Below are 15,317 nucleotides of genomic sequence, written 5' to 3'. Positions count from 1 at the left end.
GCACACCCTCAAACAGTCTGACTCCAAACTCCACTATGGTGAAGACCAAAGAGCTGTCAAAGGACACCAGAAACAAAATTGTAGCCCTGCACCAGGCTGGGAAGACTGAATCTGCAATAGCCAACCAGCTTGGAGTGAAGAAATCAACAGTGGGAGCAATAATTAGAAAATGGAAGACATTCAAGACCACTGATAATCTCCCTCGATCTGGGACTCCACGCAAAATCCCACCCCGTGGGGTCAGAATGATCACAAGAACGGTGAGCAAAAATCCCAGAACCACGCGGGGGACCTAGTGAATGAACTGCAGAGAGCTGGGACCAATGTAACAAGGCCTACCATAAGTAACACACTACGCCACAATGGACTCAGATCCTGCAGTGCCAGACGTGTCCCACTGCTTAAGCCAGTACATGTCCGGGCCCGTCTGAAGTTTGCTAGAGAGCATTTGGATGATCCAGAGGAGTTTTGGGAGAATGTCCTATGGTCTGATGAAACCAAACTGGAACTGTTTGGTAGAAACACAACTTGTCGTGTTTGGAGGAAAAAGAATACTGAGTTGCATCCATCAAACACCATACCTACTGTAAAGCATGGTGGTGGAAACATCATGCTTTGGGGCTGTTTCTCTGCAAAGGGGCCAGGATGACTGATCCGGGTACATGAAAGAATGAATGGGGCCATGTATCGTGAGATTTTGAGTGCAAACCTCGTTCCATCGGCAAGGGCATTGAAGATGAAACGTGGCTGGGTCTTTCAACATGACAATGATCCAAAGCACACCGCCAGGGCAACGAAGGAGTGGCTTCGTAAGAAGAATTTCAAGGTCCTGGAGTGGCCTAGCCAGTCTCCAGATCTCAACCCTATAGAAAACCTTTGGAGGGAGTTGAAAGTCCGTGTTGCCAAGCGAAAAGCCAAAAACATCACTGCTCTAGAGGAGATCTGCATGGAGGAATGGGCCAACATACCAACAACAGTGTGTGGCAACCTTGTGAAGACTTACAGAAAACGTTTGACCTCTGTCATTGCCAACAAAGGATATATTACAAAGTATTGAGATGAAATTTTGTTTCTGACCAAATACTTATTTTCCACCATAATATGCAAATAAAATGTTAAAAAAACAGACAATGTGATTTTCTGGATTTTTTTTTCTCAGTTTGTCTCCCATAGTTGAGATCTACCTATGATGTAAATTACAGACGCCTCTCATCTTTTTAAGTGGTGGAACTTGCACTATTGCTGACTGACTAAATACTTTTTTGCCCCACTGTATATATATATATATATATATATATATATATATATATATATATATATATATATATATATATATATATATATATATATATATATATATATATATATATATATATATATATATATACCAGAAAATCTGTGTGTGGTAGCCCGTTGAAAACAAAACCACATTTTTCACCTGATTTGAGTGAAATTTGGCACTGTCCATCTTTTAACACCAGATTAAGAATACTTTGAATATTGAAACTCAATCTCCCTTCCCTCCACTCTCACGAGATTTGGCCCCTCGAATTTAGCCTCAATAGACATAAAGGAGAAAGCGGGTGTCTTTGTTGAATGCAGAACCACAATTTTTGCCCAAAGAGTCATAAAGAATTAAAGTGATGGTGCCCAATGAGTCGCACTTAAAGGGATAGCAACAATATAACCTTATAAGTCACTCTAAAGTCTGTAATTGGAGTTTCGGCTGTTGAAAGAGTAACTGGGGCCTCATTTGTGAAAATTGCCTCCATTAAGATCGTTCTGGTTGTCTATAGTAACCAGAGTGCAGCTTTCAGTATTGAAGCTCCTGAAGTAAAGTTAAAGATGAGCTCGGATTGTTTGCTATGTACAACTAGAATAGTCTCACTGTGAGGCAGTCACACATTTTCTGCTTGATACAGTGGCATGTAAAAGTTTGGGCACCTTTGGTCAAAATTACTGTTATTGTGAACAGTTAAGCAAGTTGAAGATTAAATGATCTATAAAAGGACTAACATTAGAAATAACACATTCCCTTTGTATTTTAGGCAAAACAAAAAAATGTAACATTTTAATTACAAAAAGGAAAATGGGCTAATGCAAAAATGTGGGCACCCTGCATGGTTTAGTACCTAGCAGCACCCCCTTTTGCAAGTATCACACCTTGTAAACGCTTTTTGTAGCCAGCCAAGAGTCTTTCAATTCTTGTTTGTCAGATTTCCATCCATTGTTCCTTGTAAAATTCTTCCAGTTCTGTGACATTCCTGGGGCATCTAGCATCCTCTGCTATTTTGATGTCTAGCCACAGATTTTCAATGATGATCAGATCAGGGGATTGTGAGAGCCATTGTAAAACCTTCAGCTTGCACCTTTCGAGGTAGTCTTTTGTGGATTTTGATGTGTGTTTAGAATCATTATCCATTTGTAGAAGTCATCCTCTTTTCAACTTTAGCTTTTTTTTTTACAGATGATGTTATGTTTGCATCAAGAATTTGTTGAACTTTTATTAAATCCATTCTTGTCTCTATCCGTCAAATGTTCCCCATGATTGATTCATCCCAATGCTTAATGGTTGGTGAGATGTTCTTTTCCTGAAATTCTGTGCCTTTTTTCTCCACCCATTCCTTTGATCATTGTAGCCAAAAAGTTCTATTTTAACCTCATCAGTCCACAGGACTTTTTTCCAAACTTCCTCAGGCTAGATTAGATGTTCTTTTGCATACTTCGCATGCTGAATTTTATGGTGAGGACGCAGGACTCTTCCATGAAGACCTTATTTGTGAAGGTGTCTCTGAACAGCAGGACAATGTACCATAACTACAGAGTCTGCTAAATCTTTCTGAAGTTCTTTTGCAATCAAGCTGCAGTTCTAGTTTGCCTCTCTAGCAATCCTATGAGCAGCTATTATTGAAATTTTGCTTTGTTTTCCAGACCTTATTTTGACCTCCACTGTTCCTGTTAACTGCCATTTCTTAATTGCATTACGAACTGAGGAAAGGACAACTTGAAAACACTTTGCTATCTTCTTATAGCCTTCTTCTGCTTTGTGATCCTTCACCATTTTCATTATCAGAGTGCTAGGCAGCGGATTTGAAGAACCCATGACTGCTGTCTTTTGGCACAAGCTTAAAGGGAACCTGTCACCCCGTTTTTTCGGTGTGAGATAAAAATACTGTTAAATAGGGCCTGAGCTGTGCATTACAATAGTGTAGTTTGTGGACCCCGATTCCCCACCTATGCTGCCGAAATACATTACCAAAGTAGTCGTTTTCGCCTGTCAATCAGGCTGGTCAGGTCGGATGGGCGTGGTGTCTTCCCCCAGATCTTGCGTAGTTTTCCGTTGGTGGCGTAGTGGTGTGCGCATGTCCAAGGTCCCGAATCCTGCACAGGGGTGTGAAAATAGCAGCGATGTCCGTTATTCCATTGGTGGTCGGTGGGCGCGGCCATCTTGCTTTGGCCGCGCGTGCGCAGAAGCGGCGCTCTGCTGGCCGCGGCTTCAGGAAAATGGCCGCGGGCATCCGCGCGTGCGCAGATGGCTATCGCGGCGGCCATTTTCGAGAAGCAGAGTTCGCATCTCGGCTTCACGAAAATGGCCGCCCACCGACCACCAATGGAATAACGGACATCGCTGCTATTTTCACACCCCTGTGCAGGATTCGGGACCTTGGACATGCGCACACCACTACGCCACCAACGGAAAACTACGCAAGATCTGGGGGAAGACACCACGCCCATCCGACCTGACCAGCCTGATTGACAGGCGAAAACGACTACTTTGGTAACGTATTTCGGCAGCATAGGTGGGGAATCGGGGTCCACAAACTACACTGTTGTAATGCACAGCTCAGGCCCTATTTAACAGTATTTTTATCTCATACCGAAAAAACGAGGTGACAGGTTCCCTTTAAAGGAGTCTGGGTTTTTATAAAGGTGGGAAATTTGCTTAATCTGGCCATAGCTAATGATAATGGTGGACAATATATAACCCTAACAGGTTAATAAGATCTGAAACCTTGGTCACAGTTATTTGAGCACACAAATCTCCGAGGGTGCCCAAAGTTTTGCGTCTGCCCATTTTCCTTTTTGTACTTTGTAAAATGTAAAACATGACCGTATATATATTTTTTGGCTAAAATACAAAGGAAATGTGTCATCTTTAACTTTACACCTTTACAGAGCATTTCATTTTCAACAATAACATTAATTTTGACCAGGGATGCCCGAACCTTTATATGGCACTGTATATATATATATATATATATATATATATATATATATATATATATATATATATATACATACAGTATATATTACTATATAATACTAAGGACTGTTTGTTTGTTTTTATACATGCCACCCCATAAATGACCATCTATTGGGCAAATTAATCCAAAAGCTAAGGGTACTGTCACACAGTGGCACTTTGGTCGTTACGACGGCACGATCTGTGACGTTGCAGCGTCGTATGATTATCGTTCCAGCGTCGTAGACTGCGGTCACACGTTGCAATACACGGCGCTGGAGCGATAATTTCATGACGTATTTGCGATGTAGAAGCCGTTGGTTACTGTGCGCACATCGTATACAACCTGTGTCACACGATGCAATCATGCCGCCACAGCGGGACACTTGACGACGAAAGAAAGTTCCACACGATCTGCTACGATGTACGATTCTCAGCGGGGTCCCTGATCGCAGTAGCGTGTCAGACACTGCGATATCGTATGGATATCGCTGGAACGTCACGGATCGTACCGTCGTAGCGACCAAAGTGCCACTGTGAGACAGTACCCTAAGAAAGCAAAACTGTCTCAAAGAGCTGAAACAAGTAAACAAAGCAAGGTCCGTCTTGAAAGAAAACAGATAAGATTGGCTGAATCAAAGATAGCTGAAACATCTGAACAACGGGAACGTCACCTTCAGGAGAATCGGGTGATACAGGCTGAATAAAGGGAAGCTGAAACATCTGAACAAAAGGATGACCGTCGTGAAAATGACCACATACGACATATGCAACTTATGCAAAAACATAGGTTGGCCAACTTTAGTTTGGAAGCGTTTCATTACGATCCAATTCAGGACTATAGGTCACATCTGAAAGACATAACAGGCAAAGTGGACGTAATATGTGAACATTGCCAAGCAAAAAAAGTTTAATTTGGAAAAGCCTGGTATATGCTGCTCAAGCAGCAATGTCAGTTATCCTACTTTACGTCTACCTCCCGAACCACTTCTTACATACATGTCAGGAACAACTCCTGAGGCCAGGCATTTTCTGCAAAGTATTTATTAGGAGATACAATTCATTTTTCCCGGATGACATTCTTTGGCACCGCAGCTTGGCTTTATGCCATCTTCTAATGTCCGGGGCCAAATATATCAATAGGTTTGATGGTTCCTGTAGCAAATGAAGTTTGTGAAAGGAAAGTAAATTTTAATATTTAATAAAAAAACTTTCAATGAGTAGTTGTTATTCGCCTCAGTGTTGCGACAAATTTGTAAAAATAAACAACTGTTAACTCCAAACAAAAAAGAGTAGAAAAAACAAATTTTAAACGCTGAGGATGTCAACTTCACGGTGAAACTGAAAATTTAACCTTAGCAAATGAAAAGGCTTTAGCTGCAGCTGCCGGCTCCTGCCTCTGTGACCTGCTGCTCCGCAGCTCCCCCTCCTCCGCTGTCTTTCTTGGACAATGATTCATGTATAAGCTGAGGGGGGCGTTTTCAGCACAAAAAATGTACTTATACACGAGTATATACAGTAATTAACAAACAGCATTAATAAAGGAAAGCGCACCAAAGAATCACAAAGATGGAGACTGCGATGCCTGTTAAATGATGAATTCCTCTTCTGTGCTGAGCTCATTATTTTCATTATTATTTGGACTATCGTCCTTTTTTCCCAGTAAGCATGAAACCCTAGCTTCAGTGTTGCCATTCCCTAAGCATTTTTGTGCACCAAAACTAAAAATGTGAAAATACCCTATATCTTTCTGGAGAGTTCACACATTTCTTCACGTTGCATTTTATTTTCAGCATTTTATAAATCAAAGGAAAACCTCTTTATTGTGCCATGATTTTGTAAAAACCCTGAAAAAACGATGCAATGCATGAATTTGCCCTAAAAGTATAATTAAACTTTGAAGCATCTTTTTATGTTATAACTAGTGATGAGTGAACGTCCTTGGATAACATCTAATCTTATCTGAGCACACTTGGGTGTCATCTGAATATCTTGGACGTGCTCGTATAATATGTTCGAGTCTCTGCGGCTGTATAATTTGCAGCTGTTAAGGCCCCGTCTCACACAGCGACGCTGCAGCGATACAGACAACGATGCTGATCGCTGCAGCGTCGCTGTTTTGTCGCTGTGTGGTCGCTGGGGAGCTGTCACACAGACAGCTCTCTCCAGCGACCAACGATCAGGGGAACGACTTCGGCATCGTTGAAACTGTCTTCAACGATGCCGAAGTCCCCCTGCAGCACCCGGGTAACCAGGGTAAACATCGGGTTACTAAGCGCAGGGCCGCGCTTAGTAACCCGATGTTTACCCTGGTTACCAAAAAAAACAAACACTACATACTCACCATCTGTTGCCCGTCAGGTCCCTTGCCGTCTGCTTCCTGCTCTAACTGAGCCGCCGTACAGTGAGAGCAGAGCGCAGCGGTGACGTCACTGCTGTGCTCTCACTTTACGGCGGCAGTCAGAGCAGGAAGCAGACGCCAAGGGACCTGACGGGCAACAGATGGTGAGTATGTACTGTTTGTTTTTTTTGGTAACCAGGGTAAACATCGGGTTACTAAGCGCGGCCCTGCGCTTAGTAACACGATGTTTACCCTGGTTACCAGTGAAGACATCGCTGGATCGGTGTCACACACACCGATTCAGCGATGTCAGCGGGACCTCAACGACCAAAAAAAGGTCCAGGCCATTCCGACACGACCAGCGATCTCGCAGCAGGGGCCTGATCGCTGGTACGTGCCACACATAGCGAGATCGCTACTGAGGTCGCTGTTGCGTCACAAAACTTGTGACTCAGCAGCGATCTCGCTAGCGATCTCGCTATGTGAGACGGGGCCTTTAGGGTATGTGCACACGTCAGGATTTCTTGCAGAAATTTCCTGAAGAAAACCGGAAATTTTCTGCAAGAAATCCGCATTTTTTTTTTTGCGTTTTCCCGGTTTTTTTCGCATCTTTTTTAGCATTTTGCAAGCGTAATTAGCTTGCAGAATGCTAAAGTTTTTCAAGCGATCTGTAGCATTGCTTGGAAAACTGACTGACAGGTTGGTCACACTTGTCAAACATAGTGTTTGACAAGTGTGACCAACTTTTTACTATAGATGCTGCTTATGCAGCACCTATAGTAAAAGATAGAATGTTTAAAAATAATAAAAAAAATTAAAAAATGGTTATACTCACCCTCTGCAGACAGCCGATCTCCTCAGCAGCGTCCGTTCCTATAGATGGTGTGGTTCAGGACCTTCGATGACGTCGCGGTCACGTGAGCGGTCACATGACCGGTCTCGCGACCAATCACAAGACAGCGACGTCATCGCAGGTCCTGAACCACACCATCTTTAGGAACCGAAGCGGCAGCATGCAGCGGTGAGAGGCGGGAACACTCCGGGGGCCATCGAAGGTGAGTATATGACTATTTTTTATTTTAATTCTTTTTTTTTTTACCAATTATATGGTGCCCAGTCCGTGGAGGAGAGTCTCCTCTCCTCCACCCTGGGTACCAACCGCATATAATCTGCTTACTTCCCGCATGGTGTGCACAGCCCCGTGCGGGAAGTAAGCATTTTTAATGAACATGTTGCTTTTTTTTCCGCAATGCGATTTTTTCGCGGAAAAAAATGCAACATTTGCACAAAAATGCGGAATACACTGTAATAATAGGAGGCATATGTAAGCGTTTTTTTCACGTTTTTATCACGTTTTTATAGCAAAAAAACGCGAAAAATACTGAACGTGTGCACATGGCCTTAGACAGCCTCAACACGTGGGGATTGTGTAACAAACAGGCAATGTCTCACATGTGTTGAGGCTGTCTAACAGCTGCAGAGACTCAAATGTAATATACCAGCACGCCCAGATGCTCAGATAGCACCTGAGGGTGCTCAGATAAAACGTTATCAGAGCACGTTCGCTCATCACTAGTTATAACCCTTTAGTTCTGCTCAAGGGTAGAAGCGCATAGCTAATGTATGAGAGCATACACATTGTCTATGGACCTATTGACTTTCTATTAAGCCCGTACACCACTGCCCTGTGGCTTGAGTGATTGCTGAGGGTCCAATAACCAGATACCCTAGCAAGAGTTTATGACATGATAAAAGAGGTTATAGCAGGGCTTTTAAGAAAATATGATATAATAAAAGATGTTTCAAAGTTTATCTACACTTTAACCCTTTTACCCCCAAATGTGATTTGCACATTAATGACCAGGCCAATATTTACAATTCTGACCACTGTCACTTTATGAGGCAATAACTCTGGAACGCTTCAATGGATCCCAGTGATTCAGGGATTGTTTTTTCCTGACCTTGTATTTCATGATATTGGTAAAATTTCTTCAGTTTGACTTTCGTCTATTTGTGAAAAAAAAACGACGGAAATTTGGTGAAAATTTTGCAATTTGCAAACTTTGAATTCTTATGCCTTAAATCAGAGAGATATGTCACACAAAATAGTTAATAAATGACATTTCCCACATGTCAACTTTACATCAGAACAATTTTTTAAACAATTTTTTTTTTGGTTAGGAAGGTATGTGTTAAAAGTTGACCAGCGATTTCTAATTTTTCCAACAAAATCTACAACACCCTTTTTTTCGGGACCATATTACGTTTGAAGTGACTTTGAGGGTGTCTATATGACAGGAAATACCCCAGGTGCTTCAAAGGAATTTTTAAAATGTGGAAAGAAAAAAATGTTATTCTAGACCCAATTTTTTTTATTTTCACTGGGGTAACAAAAAAAATGGACCCCAAAATTTGTTGTGCAATTTCTCCTGAGCATGCCGATACCATTTATTAGTGCACAATCGTAACCATTTTATTTAAAAACCTCCTATTAATTAGACGATCGTCAGAATACTAAGCATAAATGAGTAAGACTATGAGGCTATGTGCCCACGTTGCAGAATGTAAGCAGAATTTTCCTCATCAAAACCTGACTCCTTTCTCAGGAAATCCGCTCTCATTTTCCTAGAGTTTTTTTTCGCATTTTTGTCGTTTTTTCTAGAGTTTTTTTCATGCGTCCAAATACAATTATATAGCTGCAAAATCGCCAAGATTCCGCAAAATTAATGAACATGCTGCTTTTTTTTCCGCAATGCGTTTCCGCTGTGGAAAAAACGCAGCATGGGCACAACAATGCGGAATTACATTAAAAATAATGTGTTGCATTTTGTAAGCATTTTCTAAGCGTTTCCGCAGCGAAAAACGCAACGTGGGCACATAGCCTTAGGCCAGTGTCACACTTGCAACTGCAATGTTAAGAAACTTGCGCGAGTCTCTCGCCTCAATACCCAGCACAGCCACCGGCGTTTTGAATCGGAGCCTTCAGCTGCATAGAAATACATGCAGCCGCACACTCCGGTCCCAAGTGTGCGGGTTTTGATGCGAGAGACTCACACAAGTTTCTCGCGTTGCAGTTGTAAGTGTGACACCAGCCTTACATAGAGTGTAATTCACCGACATCCTAGAAAGGGGCATGCTCATTGCATAAAGGAGAGCAGATCATAGTCCCTATTTAATCCTTTAGGGGACAATGTATCAAATTCATGAATCTAATGGCCTTCTCTGCTTTTTAAGATACCATTACAGTCCCCGCCCTGTCTGGTTGCTGGGATATGTTAGATTATTTGGAATCTAAGTTCTGCAACCCAATGTCCAGAAGAGATAAAATGGTTCGGTATAGGTAAGAGAAGATTCCTACACTTGATGGTTGATATGTGTATCGGTATTCTATCTTTAATGGGTTGAGTGGCATAGGAATGTATAGGAAACCACAGGGGCACTTGATTAGATATACAACAAAATACATGTTTCACTTAAAGTAATCCTTAATTGAATATTTTTTGCCTGAATAGGGATGATGGATGATGTTCCCTCTTAAAATGTTATTACATTGTAAGCATGGGAAGGTACCGGTTTTGGGGTTGTGTAAAAAAACGTTGTTTCAGTCCATGCCGGATGATACCTATATCTGCCTTTACCAGTGAGTCTCTCAAATTGGGTGCTAGCAACTTTGCTAGCTCTGACGACCCGGATGTCTCTGCCAACATTTTGTGAAAGGCCAGAGCCCCCGTAGTTCCATGGTATCCTATGCGGTGGTCTCCAAGAAAATAGCCACTGGTGGCGATGCATGCGCAGATGGAGATCTCGGCACCAAGATCTCGGGAGATGAGATCTGTGGGCCTGTTCACATGTTGGTTTTTGGTGTGAGTCACAGTTCAAAATTACCCCGTGACTGAAAAGTGGAATGCTGCCAGAGAAATCAAATTAATTTCCTCTTTGCAGCGTGGGTCTAAGTGCAGGCGTCAGGCAGGTTCACAACGCTATTAACCTCGTAATCTGCAGGTTTATAACGTTTTATTCAGGTGACCGGTTCCCTTTAAGCACTGACAGCACTTGTATTGTACAATGATACGTGTACTGTCCATGATTTTTATGGACAGACTTGCATGGGTAGTTTTGAACTGTAACTCACACCAAAATCCGACATACAGACATGTGAACAGGCCCACAGAGAGAACCCGGGTTGTATGTGTCTCACAGACCTTGGAATGAGGCCTAATCCTAGAAATTCCGTTCTAGAACTATTGTTTCTCAAAACCCTTTGACAGTTCCTTAACTTCCATTATGGATGTAGGAGTTCAAAGTTCTGTTCAAAGTTCTATTAATTTTCGTTTTATCTTGTGTCGTATTGGATTTCCATGTTCATTTAATTTATGCAAATGAACTTTAGGGACCGAAACATGCAAAAATATCAGAAGATGGTAATGGTCTCATACAAAAAAGAGGAGATGTGTACTATTTTTTATAGGAATTACGTTTTTAATTATTATTTTAAATTAGAGTTAGGCTGGTTTCGCAAATCTGTGTTTTGCAGTCTGCACTCGGACCACATTGCACAGACATGGCCTTGGGGTCTCCTAAGCGGCCCTGCGCTTAGTAACCCGATGTTTACCCTGGTTACCCGGGTGCTGCAGGTGGACTTCGGCATCGTTGAAGACCGTTTCAACGATGCCGAAGTCGTTCCCCTGATCGTTGGTCGCTGGAGAGAGCTGTCTGTGTGACAGCTCCCCAGCGACCACACAACGACTTACCAACGATCACGGCCAGGTCGTATCGCTGGTCGTGATCGTTGGTAAATCGCTATGTGAGACGGGGCCTTTAGCCAAACCTTGATAGCCTGATATATGCGAAACACTGTTTGTTAAACCAGCTAGTATGCATTTATTTATTCTTTTACATAGCTCCTGTGTGATTGTACATCTGATGTACTTTATATTTTATGACCGTTTGTATATCTTGGTGAGAGGATCGTTTTTATCGTACATACCACCTTTTATATTATATAACAGGGTGCACACAAAACTCTAGAATACATTATCTAAATTAAGTCTAATGACCTTGCATGCACTTCATTATATGGAGCATACTGATGTTTTTCTGAAGATAAGGAACCCATGCATTAATCTTATAACTGCATCTTTGAAAGTATTAGTGTGGTTTCATCTTATGATCATATACCTCTCAGGCTAATTTTACACATCTTTTTTTTCTTTTGGCGTACATGACAAACATTCAACCAAAGATTGAGAGCACACCGATACAATTTAAAAAAAAAACTTTTTGAGACCTTTTGGGCAGCCCCATAGACTTTAATGAGAACACAAACAAAATCACAACAAACAAAATCAGACTTGTGACAGTGACCTTCGATATCACGTTTGATATTCTTGAACAAATGTAATTTATTAATTAAAAGATTAAAAGTGAAGGCTGCCATGATGTATGTATGTATCGTAAAGTATAGTCTTAAGACATAAAGTAAGGGTCCATTTACACTGCACATTTGACATGAACGAACATTATTAGGAATGCTACACAAATCCCCCAATAAATAAGCAAAACTTTCGTTTGGTGAAATTCCTTTATGCACTGCATTTTGCGAAATACGTAACATCCTCTGCGAGGAACAATGGCAGCATATGCACATTCTATTACAGATCATTCAATGGGCATTGTTAAGAGTGATACACAACTCTTAGAGAACAAAACCACATATTATCACAAAAGATCCTGATCAACCTCAGGTCCCTGTGTATGCAAAGGACTAATAACACCCTATCATGATCCTTATATGCAAAATCTACACAACAATATTACAAAAAGGGTCCAAAGTATGTAGAAACTAGTAAATTTTATTCATATTAAGATAGCCAAATAAGGCAAATATTAAAGTGCAAGAGAGAAATGTGCAAGATGAAACAAACAAATTGGAACATTACAAGCGTATGGATGCACCGGGAACATTGGTATGAACAATGAGGAAGATAGAATAACCTCACTAATAGGCCAAAAATTTAGCCATAAAGGTACAGTGCCAAAAGGGTTAATTAGTATTAAAACCCTTTATGTGCCCTATATAGGTTGCCACAGTAAGTACTTATTGCACCATCTATCATATATAGTGATCGCCTTGCAATCAATGTAGATCCATAATTACCAAGGGCAAGAGCAATCCAGGGGACAGTCACACCAATCACCCAGCGCGTCTGCCCCAAAGTATTAGTGTGGTTTCATCTTATGATCATATACCTCTCAGGCTACTTTTACACATCTTTTTTTTCTTTTGGCGTACATGACAAACATTCAACTAAAGATTGAGAGCACACTGATACAATTTTTTAAAAACATTTTGAGACCTTTTGGGCAGCCCCATAGACTTTAATGAGAACACAAACAAAATCACAAGAAACAAAATCAGACTTGTGACAGTGACCTTCGATATCACGTTTGATATTCTTGAACAAATGTAATTTATTAATTAAAAGATTAAAAGTGAAGGCTGCCATGATGTATGTATGTATGGTAAAGTATAGTCTTAAGACATAAAGTAAGGGTCCATTTACACTGCACAATTAACATGAACGAACATTATTAGGAATGCTACACAAATCCCCCGATAAATGAGCAAAACTTTCGTTTGGTGAAATTCCTTTATGCAGTGCATTTTGCGAAATACGTAACGTCCGCTGCGAGGAACAATGGCAGCATATGCACATTCTATTACAGATCATTCAATGGGCATTGTTAAGAGTGGTCTGCCTGCTTAAACAGGTATTTAAACGACCGCCGAGTAGAAAGCAGGTTGCTGATCGGTGCTCATTTAGTGCCACCAGTTGGATAGAATATGCCTTTATAAGTTCTAGACCAGTGTTTCTCAACTCCAGTCCTCAAGACCCCACAACAGGTCATGTTTTCAGAATTTCCTTAGTATTACACAGGTGATAATTTCATCACCTGCTCAAGCATTAATTCCATCGCCTATGCGGAAATCCTGAAAACATGACCTGTTGTGGGGTCTTGAGGACTGGAGTTGAGAAACACTGTTCTAGACCGTTAAGTTTTAGATCAGTGGTGGCGAACCTATGGTACGCATGCCAGATTGGGCATGCAGGGTTTCTCTGTGGATACGCTCACCATAACCTTTCTGCATTAGTGGACCAGGGCCGGCGGGTTAAGAACCCGGTAATGCCTGCCATTACTTCAGCTGGATCTGCGTCCGAGGACACACACCCAGTTGAAGTATATTGCAGCCCACGAACTTGCCAGGTCCGTGCGCCGCAATACATGCTGCCGGCCAGTCAGTCAAATCAGAGGCCGGCAGCTGATGTTGGTGTATCTGCAACTGGGTGCATGGCTGTGAGGTCATATGCCCTATACCAGGATGGGGGGCATATACAAGGATGAGGGTGCATATGTACCAGTATGGGGGAGCATATACATGGATTGGGGAAACATAAACATGGATTGGTGAGCATATGCAAAGATGGGAGAGAATATACAATGTTAGGAAGCATATTCCTTTATTTCTGCAGTCTGGTACCCCTGCTCCTGTCTGTGCCTGCGCTCTTCTGCCCCACCTGCTCTCTGCTGCCCCTGCCTGCTCTCTGCTGCCCTGTAAATTACTTACCTTTAAAAGGGAAAGTGTGCTGAAAAAAGGAAAGCTCCCAGAGTAAAAACAGAAGCAGCATGGAGATAAATCCTAGCTGGAATTTCACTGACTGGCTTTAAGCCACAGCAGAATGGCTGAATATCCACAAGAAACTATCACCAGCAGGGTGAAAGAATATAAAGCCCCACCCAAAAGGGCAGACAATTCAGGGCAGACAAATTAATACATGAAAACACCTCTGTTATGCTAAACAGACTACAGCCAAAATAACAGAACCGTAACTTCCAGAGAAAAGGAGTGACTCCTGTGGCTCCGTGGACAGAGAAGCCGACCACAAAACACAGACTTAAAGATTCAAACCCAGAAGCATGACACACTTGCTCTTCTTCTCATAGGTATTATTAATGTTTTGAGCGGCACCTATTATTATTATTGAAACCTTATGATGGACAGTATATACCGTATTTTGCGGATTATAATATGCACCCCAAATTTGTGGGTGGGAACTAGGCAGAAAATGTTTTTAAATAAAATGGTGGTGCCTCTGTTTTAACAGTAGCTTAATGGGGGCGGTGATGGTGCGGGGTCACAGGAGGCAGGGTGCTTCAAGAGACCTCCGGCTGCAGGAGTGGGGTGGTGCCTGAGAACTCATTAGATGTTGGCGCCAGTGAGTGGAGTCCCCTTTCCCACTCCTTGCAGTGGACTTTGGGAAAATGGCCACCGGAAGCGGCGCATGCACAGATTGAGGTCTTGGGGAAAGAGATCTTGTCTTCTGAGATCTGTCTTCACATACGCCGCCTATGGTGGCCATTGCCCCGAACTCCTCCACAGTGAACTGAATGGGAAAGGAGAATCCATTCACCAGCCCCACTCCTGCTGCCGCCGACCTCCTAAAGTGGCAACCCTGCCTAATGTGACACCGCTCCACCGCAGCCTACTCCGTATGTATGATATGTTAGATGTTTAGCGCTAAAATCATGTTGTGCTACTATTAGAATACTTTTATGCTTCTAAGTGAACCTATTATTACAATAATTTGCCTATGGATAAGGCTTTCAAAAGTAGGTTTTGCCCTTTTACTGGTGTTCTTGACCAATGCTTTCAGAGCATCCGATCTGACTAGG

General features: G+C 42.0%; 1 protein-coding gene across 3 annotated transcripts in view; it reads left to right on the top strand.

The window, feature by feature from the left end:
- The window catches only part of UBAC2 (UBA domain containing 2), a 249,802-nt gene that overhangs the window by 198,737 nt on the left and 35,748 nt on the right, over window positions 1-15,317 (top strand). Inside the window, exon 9 of one of the 3 annotated variants that reach the window (XM_077297118.1) lies at window positions 9,819-9,918. The exons of the other annotated variants lie outside the window; for them this stretch is intronic. Coding sequence (XP_077153233.1) covers window positions 9,819-9,863 — 45 coding nt within the window. The 3' untranslated portion in view covers window positions 9,864-9,918. Of the gene's footprint in view, window positions 1-9,818; window positions 9,919-15,317 lie in introns of those variants that run through there. 3 annotated transcript variants of the gene reach the window in all.

This window comes from Ranitomeya variabilis, chromosome 3, assembly GCF_051348905.1.
Source record: "Ranitomeya variabilis isolate aRanVar5 chromosome 3, aRanVar5.hap1, whole genome shotgun sequence".
In the NCBI taxonomy this organism is placed as follows: Eukaryota; Metazoa; Chordata; class Amphibia; order Anura; family Dendrobatidae; genus Ranitomeya; species Ranitomeya variabilis.
The sequence above is the reverse complement of the archived record's forward strand: the minus strand, read 5'-3'. Positions and strand labels throughout refer to the sequence as shown.